Genomic DNA, 27,565 nt, shown 5'->3' with positions numbered 1-27,565 from the left:
TTGTTGTTGTTATTGTTATTATTATTATTATTATAATTATTATTATTATTATTATTATTATTATTATTATTATTATTATTATTATTATTAGTAGTAGTAGTAGTAATCTTCTTAGTATTATTGTTATTATTATTATTATTTTATTATTATTATCATTATTGGTAATATTATTATTAATATTAATATTATTATTATGATTAGTGTTATTATTATTATTGTTTTTTAAAATATTTATCAATTAGTCTATCAATAAAAACACGTTAATAGATTTGACCGTTGCACTTTCATTGACTAGTTCTGTATTTTGTAGCATTATAGTCCAAGGCAATTTACTTTGCTTTATAGTTTTTAACTTCAATATCTATACAATACATGAAACCGATTTCCCTCAGAAATATAGTAATCTATAACAACCTACGATGTATTTTACTAATGGTTTGTTTCAAACTGTTTCTTTTTTCTTTCACTCCAACGTCTAAAATTCTCGATTTTCATGCATTGATACCATCAAAGTAAATTGTAATAAATTGTGGTAAGAGATAATGATTATAATACGGTTTTTTTCATATGACTTTCGAATCAAATCTTCGATAGATAATTTTAAAAAGAAATGAAGAAAAAAAATAATGTGTTTATATATATATATATATATATATATATATATATATATATATATATATAAATATATAGATTAAGCGAAGTTTTAATTCATAAGATGAAATTAAAGTAATATATGTGTATTTCTTCTAAGTAACAGGTAACTGTAGTAATAATGAGAATAACTCATTTTAGCCATCAATAATAATAGACCATACGCATAGTTGCAAATTATACTCGAATGCAGGTTAATGCATTATAATACTATAAAAATTGTAACTTGAAAATACCATAAAAAACGAATAATGGTACAAACATAACATACTAGAAAGATTGCTTTATGCAAGTATAACAAATATAATGATGACTTTTACTGCGGTAATGTATCCGAAACTTGATGACTCGCTGTTTGAAAAGCTTTGATGCTAATTTCATTTTTATGTTCACGTGCTATATGTCTTCGTACAGTGTTGTTCCTGGTAAATGTACGTGAACAAAATGGGCATGAAACTCTAATACCCTGATGACGCTGTCGTACATGAGCACGCAAATTTGTTTCATATCCATAAAGACGATCACAGAAGGGACATTTTAACTTTTTACCTAAAATTTAAAAAAGTAATGTGTAACTGTAGTCGCTGTACAGAAAATTAATTATTCGGGTTCAGTCTGAATCTACCAAAATCGTTTCGAATTGCAAAATTTCTCTATCAGGTCGTTTAAAAAAACATTTATTTATGAAGAATTAAGTTTATATCCAAGTAATTATAAATATAATATTGTTTGCGCTATAGGTAAATGATTATTTCAAATAATTAATTTGCTTGAAGAGCTCAATAATACACGTAAATAGTTTTTTAGTAAAAATACTCAAAAAATTCAAGTATTGGTGAGATAACTCGATATTTTTAGAAATTATACTATTTACTTCAGTCATTTTTAATAAAATTTTATTTCAATAACCTCTAAAACAAAATATTTTAAATTCAAGTTTGTTCGGAAATATTCGGCTTTATCCGTTCATTCAAGTACTAATAGGCTAAAATAAAATAACGTATGTAATATATTAAGGGATAAACAAGCGTTTTTATGTACAACATCTCGTGAATTTTCTTTCGTTTTTATTACTGTTAATAGTGATCTATTGAAATAAATTGTAATTTATTTTATAAAATTAATATGCTTGTATTTCGTTTTTGCTAAGTGATTCCATGTATGATGAGTTTTTGAATGTACCTAACCTATAATTTTCCAGTTTTCGTTTTATTTAATTAGGAGGGTCAAGAAATCTTCAATTTGATTAATTTAAAAAAAAACTGTTTAACGTTGAAGGAAATCTAAGAGTAATTATTTTTTCAAGTTTTATTGTGTATTTAGATTTCGATCATGATTCTGAAAACCATCATAATTTTATAAATTATAAATAAATATGTGACCGAGTTTTGAGTTGGTCTGTGGATTACGGACGACCAAATGTGACACAAAATACTTTGCTTACCTTTAATTAATCTTTGACAAAAGTCAGGAACTTAAAACTATGATCGGTAATAACAAATCAAAATAAAAAAATAAATATGTATATATATATCAGTTGTTCACTTAATTCATAACCCACTCGAGTTACAGTTCAATAAAATGACGCAATACACAATTTGGTAAAACTGTACACACAGACACACAGTGGTCATTCTTTAAAAGAAAAATCTCATTACTAGATTTAGGCAATAAATTTGTTATAGTTATTTTAATATAGCTATTCGAATTTGTTAAAATATATATAGTATAAGACTTACCATCTGGCGTGCTTACAGTTCCAGCTTTATTTATTTTTGAATTCCATCGAGCAGGCGTTGTAGGTGCTGGGCTGAGATCTGGCGTAGGTGGATGAGACAATTGAACTGCACTCTGTTTAAATGATGTTATGTTAAGTTTATGTTCATTGACCAATCCATAATTAGTAGCTTCAAATCCTCTTCCGCCTAAATACACTTCTCCTGATGATTTTTCGACTAATTTATCAGAGCTCTCTCGATCAGTGACTATTACTGGTTCTTGTTTTATACGTAAATCTGCGATCATTATTATTTATTAAACTTATATGTTTATATTGATAAAAAAATAATCTATTACATCTTATGGGCTATGAAATTTTCTAATACCTCAGTTAAAAATTAAAAATTTTTTAACAAGGAATTTAAAAACAAAGTACGCATGTAAGTTTGTTAATTTCTATACATACTTACGACAATGTTTCATACTATTTGGATTTTATAGGAATAAGGAAAATGCTAAGTTTGCATTTTAATTATTTACTGATTAATTGCAATGTCTGTTTGACATATTACAGTGCACAGGGTATAGGTTAAATAAATGTTTTTCTAACTTCGCGCTAAGAAAATCGATAATTTTCGAAAAATTCGGGAAGTTATTGTTTTCACCCTGATTATCGAAAATTGAGTTTTCATCAGAAGCCGACGTTTTGAGGTCCTAGGAAGCTATTCTGACTATTTTCAAATTGATGTCTGAGTATCTGTATGTATGTATGTATGTGTGTATGTATGTAAACCCCTTGTAACTTTTTAACTAATGAACCGATTTGGATGGTTAAGGCGGCAATCGAAAGAGTTAGTTGGCAGCTTTCCTGAAAATTTTAGATCATTTGATCAAGTAGACTCGAAAATATTGACGAATTACGAAAAAAGAAATTTTTTTTTCTAGTTTTTTATTGATTTCTCAGAAACAACTTAAACAATCGACTCAAAAATCTAGTCATCTCTAAACCTTAATAAAACGCCTCGATTGCCACCTTAGCCATCTCAATCGGTTAATTTGTTCAAGAGCTATCGCGGGACAAAGAAATGGTAAAAAAACAGTTATTTGCGAATATCTTTGAAATAACTTAACCAAACAATTTCAAAATCTGATCAGCTGTAGAACTCAATAAAACACGTCGATTGCCACCTCAACCATCAAAATTGGTTGATTCGTTCGCGAGATATCGTGGGATAAAGAAATGCTAAGAAACGGATTTTTTCGAAAACAATGGCATATAAAAGTATTTTCGAGCTCGAAGATCTCGAAATTGATATTTGAATTGAACATGGCACTAAGAAATTAAAATATTTTTACCTTCTGCAACACTTTCTTTGAGATCCTCGTTATTCTTTTCTTCGGACTGATCTTGTTCGAGCTCTCGCTCCAATTCAGTTGGAGTATGAGGCGCTGTGTAGGAATGGGTCAAATTCTCAGAGGGGTGAGTAAATGTCGGATATACATGATTTTCTAGAAGTAATGGATGTGGAGCAGAAGCGGGGCGGAAAGTTGTTCCATCTCGTAAAACACTTACTTTTCCGGAAGCATCGACATCACTTGGTGATCTGTATTAAATTAAATGATTGAGGATTTAATATCAATTTTATAACAAGTAAATAAATTTTTATGTTGTACTTCAGAAATCTTGATTCTATCGGAAGTATAAAAATATCAATAAAGTGAGTAAAAAATTATTACAATACTTTTTGATAAAAAACGATTAACTTGGCCACATTATTGATGTATATTTGTTTAAAAAAAAAATGCACGTATTATTAAATATCGATCGCACATAAAGTGATCAAGGATAGGTAGAATTTTATTTATCTTCACTCACTTCATTGTAAATGAATGATAAAAAAAAAATAAAAGACTTTTAATGAGGGTTCAACTATAGCATTGCAGTATTAAAAAAATCAAAATTCATTCTATCGAAGAGCTTAATAATCTTTTGAACATTGCGAAAAAATTCCTCAATGCTTTCAAGAACTTGAAATCACTTGTTAAGCATTAAAATCAAATATTAGTCTTTTAGATTGTTGAGAAACTCAATTTTTGCACACTATAGGCGTAAGAAACTCAATTGAGATCCTCTAAAAAATATCCAACTGGACATTGAGGCAACAAACATTTAGTACTGGTTCTAAAAAAATTGAAATTTTAACTATCTGTGCAGGCAAACTTTACGATGTCATTTAAATGTGAATATTGTTGATGTTTAATTATGATTATAAAATAATGCATCCATTATGTTAAATCAGTATTAAATAATGTTTTTTAAAATTTTGATGCTGAGCCTTTTCTGATGAATATACAGCCCCATCATTTATCCCGGTGACTTTATTTTTTCAATCTGGTGAAATTTCTTTTCTTGCAAAATCTCGTCGGCTTAAAAACTCGATGGAATTCGTTTGAGTGATATTAATGAGAAAAAAAAAATAAAAAAATAACAGTTTACCTTATTTATTATAGAATACCAGATCTTTATATCCACAACCTGTTTTAATCAGTTCATAATTAATTGTAATTAGTTCGTTAGTTTAGAAAATATTATCAACAAAACATTTAAAAAATTATTGTTCTCTAAAATTTTTTCGAATAATTCATGTTTAGAGGTTATGATCTAATTCAAAACTCTCCATTTTACTCTTTGTCTTGTTTACAAACTTTTAGTTCTGTTCATATCCATGCGTTCTCAAGAATAATTATTATATAGAAAAATTAAAAAATGCATATTGATGAGCTCAAAAAAATAAATGGGCTTAAGAGTATTTTTGAGCGCAAAGAGCTTGAAAATGTATTTACAGTTGTGTTTTTTAGCTCCTTAAGCTAAAAAACAGTGACAAGCTTTGAAGCAGACCCACAGGGTCAATCGTTTTCCACTTTTTTTTTCATTATTCTTCAACTATATTTTACTGTGTTACAGCTTTTAGAGATTATTCAAAATTTCCAAAATTTTGGTAATCCTTTGCTTTGTTTCAATAGCATATATCAAAGTATATCAATGATTATTTCTATTTGGGTTGTCCAGTATAATTTTAAAGATAAGAAAAATACGAAAAAATCACCTCAGTAATCGTGTTCTTTTTTGTGGACTTTCATAGTAACTAGGAGAATGGTAAAGGTTTGGTACAGTATAATTTGATGATGGAGATGAAACTGAAGTCGCTTCTGTTTTCAAAACTCTACTGATGGCTTCTGATTCTAAAATCTCAGTGTTGTTACTTCCTGACTCAGTCATAACAGTATTATTTTCTGAGACATGTGTGTGAGCCACAGCCAATTTTTCATGTTCAATCGATAGCCCCTTTACCTGTGAGATGAAATAATAAATATATTAACAAAGTATTTAATTAAAAACAAATAAGTCGATTTTCGTGCAAAATTAATTACATATGGTTATATAGACTATAAAATCGTGTCTATGCTTGTTTATGTCGACATATGTCCTTACACACACCATATATAAATAGCTATATACGGGAGTCTTCATTTAATGAATTATATTTTAACAGGCTATAGAATTAAAAGATAAGTTCTACTTTAAGTCAAAAGAAATCAACTAAACTTTATAATATGTTCATACTTTGTTTTGTTTAGTTTAATAACAACATGAATCATTGGATAGTACTGAGTAGTACAGTAGTAAGATGTTCGGCGAAGTTAAATTTGATATTTGTTATTTGCTACTTGCTACTTGCTATTAGAAGTAGTCTCCAAAATATTGACGTCGGAAAATAATCATGGAAATGGTCATGAATTCTATGATTATTCTCTTCCGTCATAGCATTCTTAGCAAAAGTATAAATATTATATTCATAGTTTTAAAATATTATTTTTTTTTTTTTACAGAAAGTACTCAGTACTATCCTAGAGAGTTGCCACTTCTATATTGTTTTTTCCGTGTAGGTTGATATATTAGTATTAGAAATGGGTAGTAGGTTTGTAGAAGACCGATGTTTTCAGAACTAGAAAGTCGAACCGAAGGAGCCACTAATATGTAGTCCAAGAGGTGCAATCTATATTAATCTACATTAATCGTGCAATTTTTGAACAACTTCTCATGGTAATAACTCAGCCATAGTCGCTAATTTCACGGCCACAGACTCACAGGATTCATTAATTTGAGTTTAATAGATATTGTTCAGCCACATTCTCCATTATTTACTAAACGAGTCTGTGCAAACAAATGTCAATAATTATTCCAAAAATAATATTCTTTTCTTTTTCTTCAAATTTTGGAAGTTTTTTAATATTTTTATTTTTCAACAAGAAAACGGTAATTGTGCATCAATTGTGCAATCACTTCCATGATTTAAAAAGTTATTTAAACGAAAAATTATAGGATAAGGTACGGTCAATCGATTACGTTGCAATATAATATAGAAGAAGTGAAAAATATAATAATAGTCAAATTGCATAAGCAAATTATTACATATATAAAAGATATACAAACCTGCAGGTATTCAGCAGCTTTTAAGAAAGAGCTCAGTGAATCTTGGGATACATGGACTTCTCCACGATACATAAATTCGAGCAGTGATGCCATATTGTGAGCACTTGTTCCATCCAAGATTACAATTAATCCAGCTAAGGAATGAGGCATACCTTCAAAAAGCTCTTGGAAGTGTTTACTACATGCTGCCAAAATTAATCTGTGAGCTTTAAAAGTGATACCTGAAAATAATACTTCATTATATCGCTTCATTTTACGTTTCATACTGTTGAAAAAATTGGGAAGATTAATACTAATTCGTGCTTTGTATGCAATTACCACCAATGAGTTATCCCTTTTTGTTTGAAAGTATTTAGAAAAAAATTATTGTAATAAAAAATAAAAAAATAAAAATCTGATAAACGGTTGACTCTGCAGCAAGTCTCAAAACTTTCCCCTGTTTTCTAGTTCAAAAACATGATTGCTTATACGGTTTTGTATTTTTGAAGCTCGCAAAACAATCGTATTTTTGATTTGTGGAGTTCAAAAATATTTTTAACGAAGCTGATATTTTAAGCATTTCGAGTTTTGAATCGTATTGTCCAAGATATTCAAGAAAAGTAGGGATTGATGGCTATTTTTTTAATTTTCCGATAAAAATTTCTCCGAAACTAATTACTGATCGCGCTAATTTTTGCAGCATTAAAAGAGATGAACACTATCTCCTTATGGAAGTCGATATACAGATAAAAAATATATATTTTTTCTTTAGCTACTAGGCAGGTTACTGGAGAAAAAAAAATAAGTATAAATGAATATTTGAACTTACCTTCACAGAAAAGTGTTACATCAGTAAGACTCTCACTTTTGAAAAGATTCGAAAAAGCGGTAGCTAAATTACTGCCGAAGCTATTCCACTTAAGACAAAATTGCTGTTGATGAGCGTCCATGATATTATTATTTTATCCCAGAACTGTTCACTTTTGATATTGTCTCCAAAAGTCAATCCTTTTGTTGATCAATTGCACGATTAATTACTCCAACTGCACAAAGTAATTAAGAGTATATTATTATTTTTTGAGTCATTCATGTAGCTTACAAATATTATTCTGGAAATATGGTTTATTTAATCATTGTTTTATCCATTTTTTACTTTATGATTTCTTTTCATAGAGATAAATAAAGTAAAAAAAAAAAATCTGCACTATCGATAGTTCATTATTCATCAATTCTTATTATTGGATAAAAATTATATAGTGTATTAAAAAGTAATATTTTTGTTTTTGGAATCAAAAGTATTACTGAATGAGCCTTTCTCTGGTAAAAATAAGTTTTCTTCATACAAGAAAACTAGTATGATTCTTACGACAATACCGAGTTTCAATTTTGGAGATAAGACTCTAAATTGTTAGATAGATATATACCGGTGCCGCCATAGCTTGCATTATGATACTATGACGAATTTAATCATTTCTTCTGCAATTTATCGTGGTTACAGAGTGCATTAAAGATTGTGTAATAATAATTGAACTTGATTATAAATTACGGTACAACCAATTTATATTTATTTTCGTATAAATAATTTTAATTTTAGTAATAATAATAAAATGATATAAATAATAACAATATTTTTGCTTGCCAAGATGATGTTATTAATACTCTAGAATATCATGCTAATGTGCTCCTACTATCTGGTCATAAAGTATTGACCCCAAATTTAAGACATGAATAACTAATGTTTGAAAAAATCGCATTAAAACGGGAAATATATAGATCGGTAGATTAAAGTATTTTCTACTCCTATCCAAAATTTCATAAATCTGACAAATTTTTTACCCGAGATGTAAACAATTGAAAGTTGAAACGGTGGAGGGGAAAGGCACCCGTGCGAGGTAGCAGCAGCGGGAGTAGTTTGGTGCTTACCACGAGATCGCGCTCATCCACTTATGGTGTCACTAGTAAGAAAATTTTTTCAAGTACACTTCTGTCATTTGATGAAGTGACAAGTACCTTTTTCGATTGTACTATCGTTCATCTTATATTACATCATGATATGAATATTTAATATTAATGGTTACTTGAATAATTTTTCTCGAAATAAAAAACCAAAAAGTAGATTTCAAATACGGAGAGAGAATACGTTTCTCGGACTGAGAAATTTTTCGTTTTTATTGAAGCAAACTCGAAGAGCAAGAGAATTTTTTTATTGATCTAAGTGATCTTTTTTACGTTAAAAAAATTTGATTTTTTAGAATGAAATGACTTATTTTCTTATCTAAAAAACTATTTTTCAGTCAAGATTTTTTTCGTTTTTATTTAAGAAATTATTTTTTTTTTTTTTTTTTTGGAGCAAAAGAATACATTGTTTTAAAACGAAAAAAAAGTTTTTGAATCAAATGTTTTATTTTTATTGAATCAAAAAAAATTCCGAAGGCAATATTTTTTTTTGACCCAAGTTAACTGTTTTTTCTGTGTCCAAAAACGTAAAATATTATTATTAATAAGAAAATTTTTTATTAATTCTTTTGATTCATTTGTGTAGAAACTGAAACTCTATCATTTCGTAACGAATATTAAGTACATAATTTTGAATCACATGAGTAAAGATTAGGACTTTGATCTAAATATAATTATTCTTTAAAATTCGAAGTGGATGCTATAATGTTATGCATAAGGTTTGTTTCATTCTTTTAAATACAAATTTAAAAATTAAAATTATTCAAAATAGAAAAATCAATGTTTTTGAAGAAAAAAAAACAGTAATAATAACAATTGTAAAAAAAAAGAATATTTTTGAGAAAAACAAGAAACATTGATGTTTTGAATGATTTACTTTAAGAAAGCATTTAAGTAATTAATTTCCGAAAAAATTTACTCAATGTAAGTAACCCTGGTACGAGAAAACTTCATCATTAATAATTTTATAAATAGCTTTTAAAGTAATATTAGCATTATAAAAGTAACTTAATGCACAGGCAACTACATAACTTTTTAGATTAATCAAATCTCTATAACATTATTAAAGCATTGAAAGTTTTTCCTCAAAAATTATATTAATTTTTTAGGCTCTCATAAATTTTTAATTGATGTACTCGACCAAACGTTCTGTGAAGCTCTCAATTCTGTTTAGTATGATGCTCACTGCATCTAAATATTTTATGTCAATGACACTGAGATAGTTCGCATGAATAATGTAAAATATAGATTATTCCGCTTTAAAAATCTTTTCGTGCTATATCAACAGTCTATTAGTGATTTTAGAGAAAAATAAAATTAAGTAGAATATCTAACATTGACTATTTATAAAATTTACTTTTTTCACAAAATCGAAGAGCATATTTTTATCCCCTATTTTTTTCTATAAAAATTCATTCAACAATATTTCATAAATTTATTGATGAAATAGGAAAATTTGAGTATATTATATAAAAATTGTAATTTTTTTAAATTTTATAATATCATCTTGATGAAGTCAAGTATTATACTTGAAGGCTAAGCTTATCAATAACAATTGCATATTTATGTAGTTGTATAATCAATCAACGAAAATTAAGCTCAATACAAAAAAAAATTAGAATAAGACAACGAAATTCGGATAAAAATATTCAAGAAGAAAAGTTAAACAGCAATAAACTCGTAAAAAAATATTTGCTTGTTGTTTTCAGGAATATTCGACAAAATAAAAATTTTATTTGAGCAACTTATCATATAACTTTTTTCCTATTTCTATCCTACTTCGACTAATGGAACCTTCTTTTTGATGAGTGTCGCTGAAACCAACTAGTAGTGGCAAAGGTACTAGAGGGAGGTCTCAAGGTCATTGAGAGGCCGCACGCGCGGGTTTATCTCACAAATACATATATTCATTTAGTATGACATTCATAGTGTTGCAGCATTACACACGTTTGCACACAGGCACGTACTTCCTCTATCACGTCATCACTGACACAATCATGAATACCTTTTATATATTTATTCTGTGTTATTTAAACAAGTTGAACCACTCTTTTTTACTCCCACTTAATCAATACGTCTAACAGATTCATGACAACGATACTGTAAAATAAACTAAGAAAACTTAACTTCTATTTATCCAAGAATTATAGTGTAGTTAGAAATGAGATCTCTAACTTAAATTATTTTGGGTACTTTACTTGTTCGGTCTAATAAGATAAAATTATTGTTTTATCGATTTCATTTAAAATTAAGAAATTATAGGAATGTTTTTAGAAAACAAAAAAACATTAAAAAAACAAAAAAATAAATTATTTCCAATGAATAAATAGTAAAATTTTTAAAATAATCATTTGAATTTTTATGCATCATCTATAAATTTATTAAAAACTAAAATACGTTGAATAAACTTTTTAAACAACTATGTATTTGTTTTCGTGATCCATATTAATAATCCAAATATGCGGTAAATTTTTATCTTGTGATTGAGTCACTTTGATGAATAAAGAAATAATAATTAATTTTTATTGTACAGCTATGATAACAAAACAATAATAAAAACATCTTTAATAAAAAATAAATTAAAAAATGTATTATTATGTGATGTAAATAATAAATTTTACTAAAGATATTAATAATTTTAGTCTTAATACTGTTCTAGATGTTAACTAATTTATTCTGTATTTGAATTAAAGATACTACTTTTTCTGTTGACAATAGCTTTCGATAATGACATAAAATAGTCAAATATTACGAATACGGTAAAGAACATGGTACAGAAAATTATAATCATAACGAAAATAAATAATTGAGAATTAAGTATTCTAAGTTAAAACGGGCTTAAATAATTAGAAAAAATATTTTAAATATACTTAAAGTATTATAAGCAACATTAGGTATGATACATCAAAAACTTACAATGTAACTTGTAGAAAGTAATTTGCGCAACGGTTTACTCAATTATAAGTCAACACCTAACAACAATCACTGCTCTTGACTTTGTCAAATTCCACCCTGCACTGATCTTTATTTTCATTTAAACTTGGTCTTATTTATTTTTTTTTGAATTAAAAGTTTTCTAGCTTAAAATTGAAACTTACATGCCGCACGACCTGTTAACGGATAAACCAGGTAGTTTGAGCACAGGGGACAAAGCACGTGGACGCACGGGAAGCAGCGCCAGAAGAAAGAACAGCTCACGTCATACTTGAAGAGACGTAACGCGGAAGTATGCTGTGGCTATAGAACTGGTGGTCGGTCTTCAAATAGGAAGCATGGAGTTGGTCGAACATTTTGGTTGTATAGCTTAAAAGAGAAGGGAGAAGTAAAAAAGAGAAAAAACTAACTACAATCTAACTGTAATCTTACTCAAACACTGTTCTTTTTTTGTGTCCTCATTCGCGCTCAGTAACTACAATTAATACTACTGTTTGGATTTGAATAGCAAGCCGTGATTAGTTCTTATTTTCTTAAGTTAAGGAAAGATGGGTCCACTGAAGTTTTATGTTAATAATATTTCCATATTTTTACTGCAAATGTCACTTTACTTTCCTCAAAATATAGATTTCTCCATCAATATATGGTATGAAAGAAGAAAAAAAATAATAATAATAAGAAATGATCGCAATGAAAATTAGAATATGACTACAAATGCCATTTGAAAGTAGATTTTAGAAATACAATTAAAGTTGAAATTATTCATTGCCAAAATATTTAGACTTTAGGGTATTTAGTTTTAAAAGCAGCAAAGATAGCATTTTTGAGCTCTGAACTTTTTTTGTAAGGGACTGAATTTTTTAACGAAAACATCGCTTCCGAGCTCATGAAGCTTAATATATAAATTATTGTTTGACAGTTCACAAGCTCTTAAAGTTTGAAAAACTTTTTTTGAGCAATATTATTTCTGAATAATTTCATTAATTATTTAACATAAGAATTTGTGTATCAAATTTATCTTGTTTTAATCGGACTATAATTTATTACTTTTTTTAAGTTGTTATTTTTTTTTTTTTACCGAAATTTTTTCTTCAAATATTTATAATTTTAATAATTACTATTACATGTATTTAATTATTAATTTATCTACAGTTGAATATATCATCTATTGATGTAATAAAGTGTCAGTATAAACATAATTAAATATAGAATTTAATGAGAAATTTGGAAATTATTTCAAGCCTATTAAATAATTTAATGCTATACTCAAAGTAGTTTAGTCAATTATAGATATTTCAATTGAAAATAGTTTATTAATATTTAAAAATTATTAAAATTTACAAAACATGTTACAATCTTTATTAGACTTTTTGAAAAATTAAATTGTAACTGATGAAAATTAAAAATAATAATGAGAAAAAATTAGGAAAACGGTTCAGCTAAACAACTTCTATTGATTTCTCTTCGAACTCATTCGTTTCGTCTATGATAATCATTTACAAAAATTTAATAATTGATTGTTTATTAATCATATTTAATTTTTGATACTATGAAAGTTGAATATAAAAAATGAATTTTTTTCAAGTTCAAAAAGTTTTAAAATATAGATACCTTCATGGCCACTTTGGGACCAGCTTTAGACATTTAGGAAATTCAAATAACGTAAATTGTAAAATAGATAATGACACTATTAATTGTTTAAGTTTGTAGTAGATACTTTGATTAAATTTTTTTAATACTATTTCGTTTATTAGAATAGAGTATTGTGTTCACAAATGGTGCAGAGGTCGCAAACGACACTTGCATCCTACTCTCTTAAAATGAATCAGCGAAAAGTGCTCGAATCAGTGACTATTCACTGATTTGCAGCACTTTTCACTGATTCATTTTAAGAGAGTATCAATTCGCTATAGAGAATTTTCGCACACGAAAATGATGTACATATTAGGGTGGGTCAAAAAAATCGATAATTTTTTTATTGCTTATTACACTGAAAAATTGGTTGCTAGACACCTCTAGAAAATTCTCACCAAAAATAAGCTTTTAATTTCAATAGGAAGATCCTCTGCATTCCAGCTTCTGATTTTTTTCTCAGTTCAATAGAAAAAAATTCTTATTTCACTCATTAATTGATTGTACAACAAAACTTTTTATACTATTTTGTAGAATATTGAACGCTATACAAAAAAAGTTTTTTACATTTTGATCGTAAATTTCACAATTTTAAAAATATTGAAGGTTGAAGTTTGATTATTTTGAGAGACACATTTGTTTTTTGCTTTTGAATTTTATAAATCGTGAACGAATAAGGATTATGAAATAAGCAATGCATATTTTTGTAGAAAATTAATGCTTTACAAAAATGGTATCTTATGTTTAGTCAATTAAATCAAGCGTTTAACAGATATTAAGTATCAAACATTGATGCATACCGATCTTAACAGTTTTTGATAATTAATTTGGAAACTTTCAATTTAATTTATGAGTTTTGAGTAAATTTATACAAATTTAAGTTTTTACCAACAAAGAATTGCTTCGAACTATATTTCAAACTATATTTAAGGTAATTTTTTTGATGTTCTTTAAGCTTGTAATAAAAATTGAAATCGCTCTTCATTTTTATTACAAATTATTAAAGAATTATGTACGTAAAGATCGAAACGGTTTTCGCGCAACGAAAATGAGAAAAGTTTATGTAATTTGGCTGCTTAAAGGTGACTTTAGGGGTAATTAGGGGTAGCTGCAATTTTTGGCTGACATATTATCACCTGTGCGAACCATTTCAAAAATCTAGATTTAGTAGATATTTTACTTTTCACTTTGTGTTTTTATTTGTTTCGCGAAAAACGTTTCGATCTTTAAGTACATAAAGAATTCTCGATTATCTCTGAGTCTACTTGATCCAATAATCTGAAATTTTTTCAGGAAACTTGACGGTTAATAAACTCTTTCAATTGCCGCAAGAACGATTTAAATCAGTTTATTAGTTTAAAAGTTATAATAGGTTCACACACACATATACATACATGTACACATGCAGACACTCGGACATCATTCTGAAAATCGTTAGAGAAGCTTCCTAGGGCCTCAAAACGTCGACATCTGATGAAAAGACGTTTTTCGAAAATCGCGTTGAAAACAATAACTTCCCGAGTTTTGGAAAATTTATTTACAATTTTTTTAGCGGGAAATTAAAAAAATAATCTAACAACAAAATATGATTTTTAAAACTCAGTGATTTGGTATGGAATGATCCATATGTTAAACTGTTAAAAAAAAAAACCGACTATTTTCTTTTTCATTACTAGACTTAAAATTTCCTGCTCCTCCTGTTAAATTTTAAGCCCTCTAATATAAATATTGAGAGGTCGCTAATTGTAGTATTTTTCTTTTTCATTAGAAAAACATTAGAAAACTGTTTTTTCTAGTTTGGAATTTATTATCAGTGGATCATTGTATAGAAAAAGGCATAATGTATTTATGTTAGGAATCGAACGCCCTACAAAAACAGTTTCTTATCATTTTATGGCAAATCTAATTCTCCAAGAGTTATTCAAAGTCAGAGTTGAAATTAGTAAATTTGACTAATATTCAAGTTTTCCAGCGAAACTGTCCGACTTATCACATAATGTCATATCAACTTTTTTGTAGATCATTTCATTTTCCAAAAATTATTTCTAACACAGTTTTCGCGATTCCTGAATACTTTTTTGTTATATGTTTGTATTTGAAAGTCTATTGACTCCAAGAAATTGTGTTGCCAATTTTGATTAATATAATTGAAAATAATGGTTTAACTTAAAGTTACTCATCTATTCAAAAACAAAATTTTAAACTTGGCATAAACTTTTTTTAACATGTAAGGCAACATTTTTATTGATGAGCGAAGAAAAAAAACAACCAAAAGCGGAGCACCCTAATATATATATATATATACCTATTTTTTCACCATACCAACGCCGAAATATGCATTTTTGACTGTGTGCGGGAAGAATAGCGCATGCGTTAATTTTTATCATGCGTTTTCTCATTAAAAAAAAGTATGCGATTTTCTTCCTGCTAAACAAGGCAGGAATTTAAGCTTTTAGTGCATGATCAAAAAATTTCAACGCATGCACTATTAATCCCGCAAACAAAAATTCAAATTTTTAGGAAGAGATAAAAAATAATACACAACATACCTACCTCGCCTTTGACTCGGGCAGGCAATTACACCTACGGAATTTAATTTTCTACTTTCCGCTTTTCAAGTGTAATATACAGATTTTATTTTATTTATTTATTTTTTTTTTTAATAAAAACGAGTTCATAATAATTTTCGAATAAATGTTTTCAGGAATAATTTTAAATTTTTATGATAAAAATATTATTATATTTACGACAGTTATTATTATAGATTAAAATGAAAATTCTGTAATTGTCACTGTTCTTTTCATGATTACCGAATAACGGTAAACAAAGTAAATTTTGTACAAGAATAAAAAATTAGAGACTCGAAACTTCGTTTTTATTTTCTGTCCCACAATATAATATTAAGTGACAACATTGTCTAATTCATTTCATGTAATTCGAATAATTCTATCATTTTTTTTTCGTCGAAAGAACGAAAGTATCTACTATGAATTAGAGATATATGTAATTTTCATTATTAACACGTACATGATATAGAATAAACGAATAACTGTGTTATCAAGGATTACAATCGCAGTCAAATAATTATATTTAATAGTGACGCATACTCAAAGTAGTTTACTAGAAAAATGACTATTGACGGATATACGGCTAATCTTTTATTCTGTTTCACTAGCTAATATGTAGCATTCGATTAAATTATCGGAAAATAAAATGTGTAACTTTGGATAATATATAATAATTAATGCATGCTAATTAAATTGTTAGATATTTTTTATATATAATACATACTGTCAAGTTCATTTTAACAGCTAATCCATTAAGAATAGCCGGCAAAGTCTGCTACACAAAAAAATTCAACTTCACTTTTGTAAATCTCTTGAAATGTTGAATTCTAGTATCATTCAAAGTTTTTTTATTACTTGTAAGTAAAATTCAATACAATTAATCTATTATTCACATTTTTGGTGTTTTATTAAATATAAAATCAACATGAGTCAAGAAATTATAGTTCTGTAGTCTTCTGTCATTTCGCTAAACACTAAAAATTTTGTGTACATACACAGCGCTTTCTTGCGAAATAACAGTGCGTTGATTTCTCAACTACAAATGTATGAGGCTGAACTAGAAAATTTCCAAGCTACAAAGTAAATTCAATATCGACCCTAATACCCAACCAACTTCAGTTTTAGTTGACGGAAATCCACGGTCCAAACTAGACTTTAAGTTGACTGCAAAAAATTACCGTATCATGGACACGTTCTAAGTAAATTTAGTAATAAGTATAATCAAATACCTTTTTAGTATATTTATTTACTAATTTTATTGATAACTTATTATATACCTTGATAACTACTATAGCTGCCAATTGATGGAAAGCGAGTACCGAAATTTCACATCAAATTCATGCAAAGAGTTGGGTTGAACTAGTTGATGCAAACTTTCCGACAACTTTCTGTAAACTTGAAAAAACACTTTGGCTCTTTTTCTGCAACTTTCAAACCACTCTTTTCATATGATAGCAAAGTTAGCGGACATTTGAAAATTTTTAAAACTCATAAATAATGAATTCAAATGTTTATAAAATAAAAATAAAAAAATGCATGTCTAGACAATTCAAAATTAAGTACATGCATTTTTTAAATTTAATTATTTGATTTGTTTACTTTTTTCATATGTAATTAAAAAATTTTTGTATGTCTGTTACATTTACACTCATTCTTTTCATTAACTTGTTTTCCAGTAATTGGCGTAATACTATGCCAACTATTGAAAAAAAAAAGGATAGTTTGCGTTAACTTGTTGAATATTAATGAACTCTTTGCGGTTAATTTGTATTTAAATTAATTACCAAGAAATTAAAGTTGTTCAGCAAAGAGTGGGCACATTTATAGATGAATTATAGATCTAAATAATTTTAACATAAGGAATTTTATTATAGCCCTCAACAGCCTTAGGTGCCTCCACCTGTTAATCAAATAGCGAACTCAGAAATATATAAAAAATGTACATTTAGCGAGCTGCCCATTGTCCAGGAAGTGGCGTTAGCTTCGACCCTAGTAACCATGCAGGGCATATGTGATATGTTTATCTTTATTTAATATGTTAAACACAACAACAAAACATATTGTTGCTGTTAATAATTAGACACACATTGCAGCCCAATGTTGACCTTGCTTACTTTGTTTAATTCTGACTACTTAGAAAATTTTTCTCGTTTGCTATTTGCTTAATTTTGTTTTCTATAGTATTTTATGATGACAATTTAACAGGTTCTGAGTTTCTAACCGACATGATTTTCATTAAATTTATCCTCTCTGCTACCTTCATAAAAAAGTATCAGATACTATCAGTATTACGGTTATTAAAACCGGTTACAGCATGAAAATAAAATTTTTGAATTTTAGGAACTAATTCTCCTATGAACGGTTATCAGATAATTTTGTCCAAGCTTTTTTTTTTAAATGAAAGCTCTAAAAGCAAAATAAAGACATAGACCCGATGCTTTACTCTATGAACTAGCGAAGTGTACTTCAATTTTTTGATAACTTCCATTTATTTACGAGAAAATCTTGGAGAAAGTTCCCATTTACCGTACAAGTGCAACAATGATAGTACCGTTTGTCCAGTTGAGTACCAGTAGAGAATCAAGTAAAAACGCATCTTATGTAAAATTTGTTTCAAGTCTTTTAAGAAACGTAAAATGAAATATTTATATATTGTCGTGGGATTATAAATAAATACGTCGGTATATCCACTACTGAATCTGTCAAAAAAAGGAATAGAAAAAAAAGGATTTCGCAATTTTTTTTTAATAAACAAAATTTTTTTTCATATTGTGTTATTTTGATTCCAATATAAATTTCGTGACAAAAGGGAATAAATGTATTTGAAGCTATCAGTACAGTAAAAAGAAGAAAAAAAAAATATATTTATTCATTCATGATATTTTTTTAAGAGAAATGATTAAAACAGATTTGCTTGTTAAAGTGCCCTGATTAAAAGAAATGATTCAAAACGATTAGAAACTATTCAGAACGATTTAATTTTACTACTGTATAGAAATACATTCATCATTGAGTAAATTGTTTTGTTTAATCAGGATATATTCTTGATTTTGCTTTTTGTCCTTTTAAGAGTATAAATGTACAATAAAATATGTCTCAAGACAATTTGATGTAAGAAAATTTCATACTGGACTTGGGATAAAAATTAAACCTATCTAATATTACGCGCTTAAGGTGTGCAATAGTTGAATCTGATACATGATTCATTGGTATTAATTATTATTGTTTTTTTTTTTTTCATATAGATGGATTTGAATTTAATAAAATTTATATTTCTATGCTTTGCTATTGTTGTTGGAATAACTAGCTTCCTGATTCATTTTGATGAAAACTATCTACCGATATTTTTAAGAAGATCCTTTCGACACGGAAAATATGCTGAAAAAACTGGCCATAAAATCGTAGAAAAATTTGAAGTTCCTAAGAGGTAATTTAAAAAATAAATAATTAATAACGATATACTAAAATAGTTGCAACTATTAGATGATTTTAAGCAAGATAAAATGTTTACGTTCAGTTCAAATACTTTGAATATTATTTCATTTTCGAAAAATAATTCTTATAGGTTTAATATAATTAATTCGAAAGTCGACTCCTTATATAAAAAAAGGCCATTCTTTAACTGAAATGGAAGTAAATTTGACATTATTTATATTTATTTTGAAGCTTTCAGATAAAAATAAATTTTAAAAATAAGTTCTTTCAAGATGTTTTATACATTTGAAGGTCATAAAATTATACAAAAAATTTGAAAAATCGTTTTTTAGGAAAAAGGCGTTTTGTCTAGGTATATATAGGATAAATGAAACCCACCTGTTAGGTGTGTATTGTATACTCCACCTCAGGTGTTTTATTCGTTAGTGTTATGTTGGAATTGAAATATAGTAATACAGGCATAACGACGTATCTGCGAGAAGTACGAGTTGTCTTATGTCATATCGCGAAGGGGAACTGAACCATAAAACTTATTTTAACAAATTGTATATAATTTAATGTTGTATTATCATTTTCAGATATTTTTCACATTTTTACGTATTTGCTGCTCCACTGTCAACCACTGTATTGCTCCTATGTATTTACAGATATTTTTACTCGGGCAATCTTCCTGAAGTTATTTTTACAATTTTAGACATTTTATTCAACAGTTCTAGGAAAGCCCTTGGTAATTGAAAATTCTACTGTGTTTTTTCTTTTTTTTATGATTTGTTAGTATTTATACTAAATAATGAAATCCCAAGTTAAGGGATTTTTTATTGCTTATATGATCGAACGATATGAATAAAATAAAAAAATAGTTAAAAAGTTCGGCTTAAAACTGGAATTATGGTGTTTTTCAAATTTGATTATTCATTTTAATTACATAGATGATTTTTTAATTGTTTATAGTAACATCAGAACAAACAATTATAGCAATTACTATGATGACGATACAATGTTGGAAAAGATTATATGAAACTCATTGTGTTAGCGTTTACAGCGATGCAAAAATGAATATAAGTCATTATATGGTTGGCTTTATTCACTATATTGGGGCAATAACATGCATAATTGGTGAATCATCTGGATTTGTAAAAGGTAAAAAACTTGTCTAAGTATAGGTCATCAAAGTACTGTAAAATCATAAATAATTACAGCTGTAAATATTATATTTTAAAATGTAAAAATCCATTTAGAAAATTCGAATCAAATGATATTGCACACCTGAAACGTGATCTCGTTGAGTGTGATCTACAATCACCATAAAATTTTCAAATATTTCACTCACACTAAATCCTTGCTACAGTCTTTCAAAAAAAATTCAAGTAGGAAATATTTTATACCATCACACTGAAGATTGAAGGTAATAGACTGAGCTATAAATTTCCTGACTTAGTATGTAAATTTGTTTTAAGACATGTGTATGTGTTATCAAGTAGCTTTCGCTGCAACAGCTTCATGAAGAAGCAGGTAGTTATGAAACTTAAGACAAGTCTTGTGTTAGAATAAAAATAGATTGTTACACGAGTAATCAGGTCTTGAACAATTCAATGGTGTGAGCCCTAGTCTCAGTCATTATTGCCCAAAATTATGCAGTACGCTCCATTAATATTATAAAATAATATTTAAACCTCCATTTACACTTGAAGCTCAATATAAAATTTATTTAATTTTTTTTTTTCAGGTTCAGAACATAATTTTCACTGGAGTAAATTAAACAGTATTTGCATTATATCCGCTATGTTATTTTTATTGTCGTCCTATGAACAATTAAAAACTAATTTTATATTAGCGGATTTACGAAAAAACAAAAAAGGAGTGGTTGTAACTAAATCATATAAAATCCCAAATGGTCGATTTTTTGAATATATTACAGCGCCTCTTCAATTAACAGAAATTATTATGTATTTCACACTAACTATAATTCTTTGGCAGAGTTCATCATTCTATTACATATTTATCTGGGTTCTTGTTAATCAGGTAAATCGAAAAATATTTCAAATTCAAAAAAATTTTAACTTTGTTGATACTTTGGAATTATAGATTTAAAATAATTAATTTCATTTGAAAAAGATCTATTCTTACTTTTGAAGCGTAATAAAAACATTTGCTCATATTTTGTACTGGGCTTAAAAAATTTGATGTTTTACTTTTCCATATAAAAAAATGTACAAGCTAACATATGGCTTATTAATACAATTAATTGAACATTTTTTGAAATAAACACACTATATTGTCTCAAAAAGTACTATATAAATTGCTATCGGATTTTTGGTCACCTATAGATTAGTAGCCGAGCGAATACAGCTCAAAAATACTATTAGATTTATCTTGTTCAAAGTATTGTTAAATTGGGCGCCAAGTAATTGATCAATTAACAGTATATTTTGTTATTTTACAGACTGAAACTGCTATTTCAAGTCATCGATGGTACAAGAAGACGTTCAAAAATTATCCTACTCATCGTAAAATATACATTCCTTTTTTGATATAAACAATTTGAACATGTATTTTTGTACAATTTAAAGATAAAAATAAAATTACACAACCAATTTTCGATTTTCAGGTTAGCCCCAAAACTTCCCGCTGTTTTTTTAGCTCTATGAACTCGAAAACATTAAAGTAAATATATTTTTAAGCTCCAAAATACCCTTGCTCCTCTGTTTTTTATGAGCTTTTCAAGCTCAAAAGAGTTACGTTTCATGTTAAAATTGGGAATTTCAGAATTGAAAATATTTAATAACTGAGCCGTTTTTAAATATTTATCCACGATTATATTTAATAACATAAAAAAGTATGTTCAGACAGAAATCCATATGAGTGACCAAAGTAAGGATGTAAATGAGTTCTGGCTCATATTAAAGCGTTAATGTATAAAACATAAAAAAAAAAAAAAATAATGAAAACTGTGTTTTTTTAATTGTTTTGTTGACAATATTAATTGAATTGAAGAATGAGTTCGATTACATAACGTGGTAATCGAAAGAGACCATAAAGACAAGTTAATATGATTTTGAATACATTTTAGTAAATTATATTATGATTTACGTGGGAAAAATGACATAAAACGTTATTTTATTAAATTTTCGACGCCGATATCTTTTGAAATAATAAACCGATTTTGATGTTCAAGGTAAAAAACTAAAAACTAAACAAAAAACTAAAAAAGTAGATTTAAAAAATGTTAAAAAATCGAAACGTGCATACCTCGAACGCTGAAATTAAATTAAAAATATATCGCTCACATTTTCCATCGTGTTGATGTTATTTTGATGCAGCCAACTAATACAACATACTACACTAATAGTTTAAAATGACTTTATTAAATGAAAGTAAATGAGTGTATCTTACGTGCGAGCTTAAATCTGAATGTTTTTATTCCGTAACCAATTTTACTATGTCTAACTACGAATATAAAAAATATAATTAATAATAATGATTAAACAAATTAAATTATTACAACATATTTATTCTGATTGAAATTTTTCACGAAACAAGAATTCTTGGAATAATAGTGTCCAGATGATCTTTAAATTATTATGATTAACTATGAATTGTAATGAAAATGGTTGTTTTAATCAATTATTTCATTGATGAACAATTGCCATCTCTAACATTTTGGTGTAAATATGCCATTTTACTTCCAAAACAAATTTGAGATATTGCCAGTTACGCAAAGTTTACTGTTCATTTGAAAAGAAGACTGCAAAAAAATATGTTTATTAAGAATAATGAAATGAATGAAACGTATAAATAAAGTTGTGAATAATTGTATAAGATAAATACTAATGCAATTAAAAAAAAAAATTATTCAAATTTAAATAATTATTAAAAGAAAAAAAAAAATTTAAGTACTGACCTGTACGGATAAGCTTGTGCTTTATTTCTGAAAATAGATAGTAAAAGGCTGAAAAATACAGCGACTAAACCTAAACCGATCACAGCGAAAATTCGTCGCTTTTTAATATCACCTTTTCGACATGCAGCTTCTGTCATTAAAAGCATGCCTAAAATTACAGCTCCATCTAATTATATTTTAAGGAAAGTAATGTTTTACATAAATTCAAAAATAATTTTAATTTTGTTATTGGTATTGATCATTCATTAACAATCTTCTATTGCGACTACCGAGTAGAGATTTTATACGTTACGTTTGAAAGTTATATTTAAGAGAAAAATTTGCATAAAAATATTTAAAGATCCTCGTAAATCTCAATCAAAATCGATAGTAAGCCAAAGTTAGTCAAAAAAAAAAAATAATTAATGTTACACATTTCAAAGGATACTTAAAATCATGACAATATAGCTTTCCAAGACAAATTGACCTTGAGATGATCCATGTATATATACAATATTTCCATTTGCTGCCTTGTGAATAAAAGGAGGACCTCTGATATGATTCCACATTTGTCCAGAGATCATTGTAAGAGTAAAGAACTGAAAAAAAGTTCATAATATAAAATATTATCAATTCATTGAATTTCACATCATCATAAGGATTAATTTTAAATTATTGAGAAAAAATAAAGTCTGGAAAATTCAATAGTGCACTTGATTGCTTGTGGCATAGTGAACATTAATCGATTAAAGTTTATAAATTAAGACCGTGAAAATTTTCATTAAAAAAAATACGCTACATTTCTTAGACAATTTATTACCAAAAATAATTATATATCAAGAGATATATTTATTATGATAAAGTTTAAATGCAAACAGATATTAACGTGTGTTTTTTAGAGAACTTTTTTTGGGCTAATCGAGTATTTGTGAGGGGTTTGTAATTTTTTCTCGATGCTTTATATTTTGAAGGCATACGAAAATTTTTGTAATGCACACTAAAATTATAATAAATTTAGTGTTTGATAATAATTAGAGTTGATTGAATGTAGTGGTTCTATCGTTTAACAAATTACATTTTATATCTGTCAAATAATATACCGGGATTAAGTCAAGGCCTGTACTTTGCTTACCATAGCACCTAAACTCCAAATAGTTTTGTTATAAATAAAGTCCAAGTTATTTCGTCTTAAATATAAGAATCCTCCTATTAAAATTAATAACATGATAACAGCTACAGTGCCAGAATAATTAGGAGGTCTGAATACACGAATCTGAAACAAATACATATATATATACAAATTAGCTTTTTTTTTAATTTTTTAAATCACAGAGTTTTTTTGAATCCCTTATACATTGTTCAAATGTAAAATATATTATGCACCTGAATATCAGTTCGTTCTGAAATCCATTTTGCTATTGCTTCTGCACTAAATCCGATTCGTTGTATATCCATAGTATCGGCTGATTTAGGTTTTCCTTTTGCGGGAAAGTGTATAAACACCGGAGCAGTATTCAATCGCATCTATAAAATAAAGCGTTTAAGCAATAGTACATACTAAGGGGTTAATATAAAAATAATGAAAGTTTTACCATTTGAAAAACATCTGATCCCTCATCGAAATCGACAGTTGCAAAGAATAACTTGTTTGAATAAAATTGAGAATAGCGAAATGAGTTTGCAACTGTTATAAACTCCTCGTGGGCATGCCTGAATAAAAAGTCGTTTTAATAACCAAAGTATCAGTAATTAATTTTTAAAATTTTTTCAAAAGTATCTAGTATCATTTAAAAACTATAAATTAAATTAAAAAGTATTTATATTATTTATTACTGGCATATTTGACATTTACGCTGTGGTGCCATGGCAGTAAACATAACAATAATAGAATAATTTCTTGGTGGAGTCTTAACATATTCTTTAAATTTAGCTCCATTAAACTTAAAAACTGGCTTTTTCATAGCCATTTCAGTTAGTTGTTGAACACGATCTGACAAAGAAGTTTGTCCCTAAAAATCAATCACTAAATAGTAAAAACAATCCGTGAAATTGAACCATAAACATGATTACGGAAAATGTTATTTTGAAAATATAAATAATTATTAATATATAAAAATAAATTTAATTGATTGATTTTATATAACTTACCGGCTTTATACGATTTTGACCATAAGTAAAATCAATATTAAATATAAGTAAACCCATTAAAAGGAATATATTTTGTAGTTTAATATCCATTTTATGTTCTTGATTAGTTTCAAAATATATAATAGTCTAAATATTAAATAATTTCCTTGATGTATTTATCACTAATTCGACATTATTAACGATAATATGACCAACGTGGCTATGGTGACGTATTTGGAAACAAACCCACTATCTGCCACCTACCACTTTGACAGCGACATTTTTTATCATTTTTATAAACTTGGCGCTTAAAAATTAGTTTATTAAATTTTGTTATAAACAATTCAATTGTCTGTTTATTGTCCGTCAATGTTCGATATCATTTTTCATTTTTATGATGATAGTTTATTTTGAAAAAATTAAACAAGTTTTTGTTCTTAAGTTGGCACTTTCTCTTGCTAATCGATTGGTTTTTTTTTTAATTTGATAGATAGTTAATTTTTTTTATTGATTGTATGATTAATAATATTATTTGTCAGATCATTTTTTTTCTTTTAAATTAATTTTTTTATGGATTCAATTTTTTTTTTTTTAATTAGTCACTACTATTGCGTATGCGCAAAAGTAAAACAACTTTGAGAGGGTGCCGTGATTTTTTCCTAATGACGATAATATTACAGAAACAAATATTGTACCCTAATAGCACAGTTTGCTTGAGCAAAAGTTTACTTTACAAGAGTTTCCTTAAATTTTTCCTCAAATTTCCGTCAACTTCGAACTTTCCCATTTTTTACGACAATTTCTATGCAACTTGCTATTGAATTTGACGTAAATTTACTGCCCACATTAAAATGCAAATTCATTTCAAAAATTGGCTAGAAAAAAGTTGTCGTCAATTTTCAGACAAATTTTATGTCAATTTATTGTTGATTTGACTTGAAAAATTGTTAAGTATTTTTTTACCGTCAAATTGTAGACAATTTTATGTGTAAATTTGCTTACACTCGTAAAGGGTAAGAATGAACATAATCGACTTTTTTTTCGTAAAAAGTTACTTTCAAATTGAAGAAAAATTAACCGCAAATTTTTATTTTCAATTTTAGCTGTCAAATTGTCAGCAAATTTGGACAACAATTTTAGGTAATTTCAATATCAAATTACCGTGAATTTCAAGCTAAAGTGGCTATTAGAGTACGATCTTTTGGTTAGACCCCTGATAGCCACTTTAACCGTTAGTTAACTAGAAAATACAGCCGTAGTTTTAAAGCCAATTTAATGGAAAATTGACAGTAAGGATGTCAGCGTTAATGCGGAGTAAATAGTGCCCACAATTGTTACGTCCCTGCATTTGGTCTCATTGTCGTATATAGGGATCGTGCAAGAACTTTAGAGACAGCACTTTTGTCGAAAGTAGCGCACCCTAGTGTTTAATAAAAAAAAGTATCGTGATGTAAACATTGCAGTAAACAGTATGAGTTTTTTTTTATAAAAAATGAAAAAAATAATAAAATTTGAGTTTTTACCGAATAAAAATAATCGAGTCAAAAGTCAAAATAATAAAAAAGACAAAAATTATTTGAATCTGGTCATGTTCTAAATGTAATAGAAACCGAATACTTAAATTAGGAATCGGTTATATGTATAACCTGCAAAGTTGTCGCCCAAACCAGTGTTTCCAATGTTTACATAGTTACAATTATCGTAAGTATTTTTGACACTTGAATGTTATCCGTGCGGTGTTCAGTGAACTTTCGGGGAAACGATAAAATTTCACCTGTTTATTATTTTTATATGGCATATTTGGCCGCGAACACAACGCAATATTTTTGATGAAGACATCTCGAAAGTTTATTTTATTTAAAAAAAAAAAAAAAATAAATAATTAAAGACACTGAGAATGCTAAACTAATACTGTTTACCATCACTTTATTTGTAATTTTACTCAGCAGATGGCATAAAGGTCAACTTTCTCAATCCCTATTTGGTAGTTCAGGAATCCACCGCTAAGATATTTGTGGGCGCGTAAATTGTTCCTCCAAGGATACATACAATCCACCTCTTATCCCCCGATCGAATGTACATTCAAGGTAACCAGTACAACGAATACATTTTTGTCTAGTATAGGTTCGTGTGGGAAGATAATTAAAAAAAAAAAAAAAAAATTCAGTATTGAAAAAAATAAACTAAAAT

General features: G+C 27.4%; 3 protein-coding genes across 9 annotated transcripts; 1 reads left to right on the top strand and 2 right to left on the bottom strand.

Annotated features, from left to right (window-relative positions):
* Positions 1-702: 702 nt before the first annotated feature.
* On the bottom strand, positions 703-16,957 carry LOC103569696 (zinc finger protein chinmo). 5 transcript variants are annotated; one of them, XM_008547149.1, is made up of 8 exons: positions 11,899-12,025; positions 11,717-11,822; positions 7,674-7,887; positions 6,866-7,086; positions 5,478-5,722; positions 3,727-3,974; positions 2,391-2,666; positions 703-1,200 (listed from the first exon to the last, which is right to left on the bottom strand). In XM_008547149.1, exons 3-8 carry the CDS (start codon positions 7,792-7,794, stop codon positions 968-970), a joined length of 1,344 nt encoding a protein of 447 aa, XP_008545371.1. In that variant the 5' UTR covers positions 7,795-7,887; positions 11,717-11,822; positions 11,899-12,025; the 3' UTR covers positions 703-967. The 5 variants fall into 5 exon arrangements, with proteins under 5 accessions (XP_008545371.1, XP_008545368.1, XP_008545373.1 ...); XM_008547146.1 differs by lacking the exons at positions 11,717-11,822; positions 11,899-12,025 and adding an exon at positions 16,658-16,957; XM_008547151.1 differs by lacking the exons at positions 11,717-11,822; positions 11,899-12,025 and adding an exon at positions 15,916-16,004.
* Positions 16,958-17,952: 995 nt separating this feature from the next.
* On the top strand, positions 17,953-22,769 carry LOC103569697 (polyprenol reductase). Of its 3 annotated transcripts, none has more exons than XM_008547154.2 (6): positions 17,953-18,494; positions 19,179-19,360; positions 19,947-20,095; positions 20,320-20,508; positions 21,095-21,390; positions 21,812-22,769. In XM_008547154.2, the coding sequence occupies exons 2-6, from the start codon at positions 19,179-19,181 to the stop codon at positions 21,902-21,904; spliced, it is 909 nt and encodes a 302-aa protein (XP_008545376.1). In that variant the 5' UTR covers positions 17,953-18,494; the 3' UTR covers positions 21,905-22,769. The 3 variants fall into 3 exon arrangements, with proteins under 3 accessions (XP_008545376.1, XP_008545375.1, XP_008545374.1); XM_008547153.2 differs by having other exon boundaries at positions 17,953-18,517; XM_008547152.2 differs by having other exon boundaries at positions 17,953-19,107.
* An 89-nt stretch (positions 22,770-22,858) lies between these two features.
* LOC103569698 (tumor suppressor candidate 3) lies at positions 22,859-26,018 on the bottom strand. The gene is made up of 8 exons (XM_008547155.3): positions 25,397-26,018; positions 25,082-25,257; positions 24,841-24,958; positions 24,632-24,772; positions 24,381-24,521; positions 23,697-23,847; positions 23,270-23,435; positions 22,859-23,113 (listed from the first exon to the last, which is right to left on the bottom strand). The coding sequence occupies exons 1-8, from the start codon at positions 25,484-25,486 to the stop codon at positions 23,098-23,100; spliced, it is 999 nt and encodes a 332-aa protein (XP_008545377.1). The 5' UTR covers positions 25,487-26,018; the 3' UTR covers positions 22,859-23,097.
* Between the last annotated feature and the right edge of the window lie 1,547 nt (positions 26,019-27,565).

Source organism: Microplitis demolitor, chromosome 3, assembly GCF_026212275.2.
Source record: "Microplitis demolitor isolate Queensland-Clemson2020A chromosome 3, iyMicDemo2.1a, whole genome shotgun sequence".
NCBI lineage: Eukaryota > Metazoa > Arthropoda > Insecta > Hymenoptera > Braconidae > Microplitis > Microplitis demolitor.
This window is presented reverse-complemented; position numbering and strand designations above follow the sequence as displayed.

What these genes read in the sequence shown, in the direction of transcription:
- LOC103569696 (XM_008547146.1), bottom strand. Translation starts at nt 7,794, where the DNA reads ATGGACGCTCATCAACAGCAATTTTGTCTTAAGTGGAATAGCTTCGGC. An exon ending in TGTAACACTTTTCTGTGAAG is followed by an intron (nt 7,087 to 7,673) that starts GTAAGTTCAAAT and finishes TATTATTTTCAG; the next exon opens with GTATCACTTTTAAAGCTCAC. An exon ending in AAAAGAACACGATTACTGAG is followed by an intron (nt 3,975 to 5,477) that starts GTGATTTTTTCG and finishes AATTTAATACAG; the next exon opens with ATCACCAAGTGATGTCGATG.
- LOC103569697 (XM_008547154.2), top strand. Translation starts at nt 19,179, where the DNA reads ATGGATTTGAATTTAATAAAATTTATATTTCTATGCTTTGCTATTGTT. An exon ending in CAGTTCTAGGAAAGCCCTTG is followed by an intron (nt 20,096 to 20,319) that starts GTAATTGAAAAT and finishes AATTGTTTATAG; the next exon opens with TAACATCAGAACAAACAATT. An exon ending in ATCATCTGGATTTGTAAAAG is followed by an intron (nt 20,509 to 21,094) that starts GTAAAAAACTTG and finishes TTTTTTTTTCAG; the next exon opens with GTTCAGAACATAATTTTCAC.
- LOC103569698 (XM_008547155.3), bottom strand. Translation starts at nt 25,486, where the DNA reads ATGGATATTAAACTACAAAATATATTCCTTTTAATGGGTTTACTTATA. An exon ending in GTCAAAATCGTATAAAGCCG is followed by an intron (nt 25,258 to 25,396) that starts GTAAGTTATATA and finishes ATTGATTTTTAG; the next exon opens with GGACAAACTTCTTTGTCAGA. An exon ending in CTATATTGTCATGATTTTAA is followed by an intron (nt 23,436 to 23,696) that starts GTATCCTTTGAA and finishes AAATATAATTAG; the next exon opens with ATGGAGCTGTAATTTTAGGC.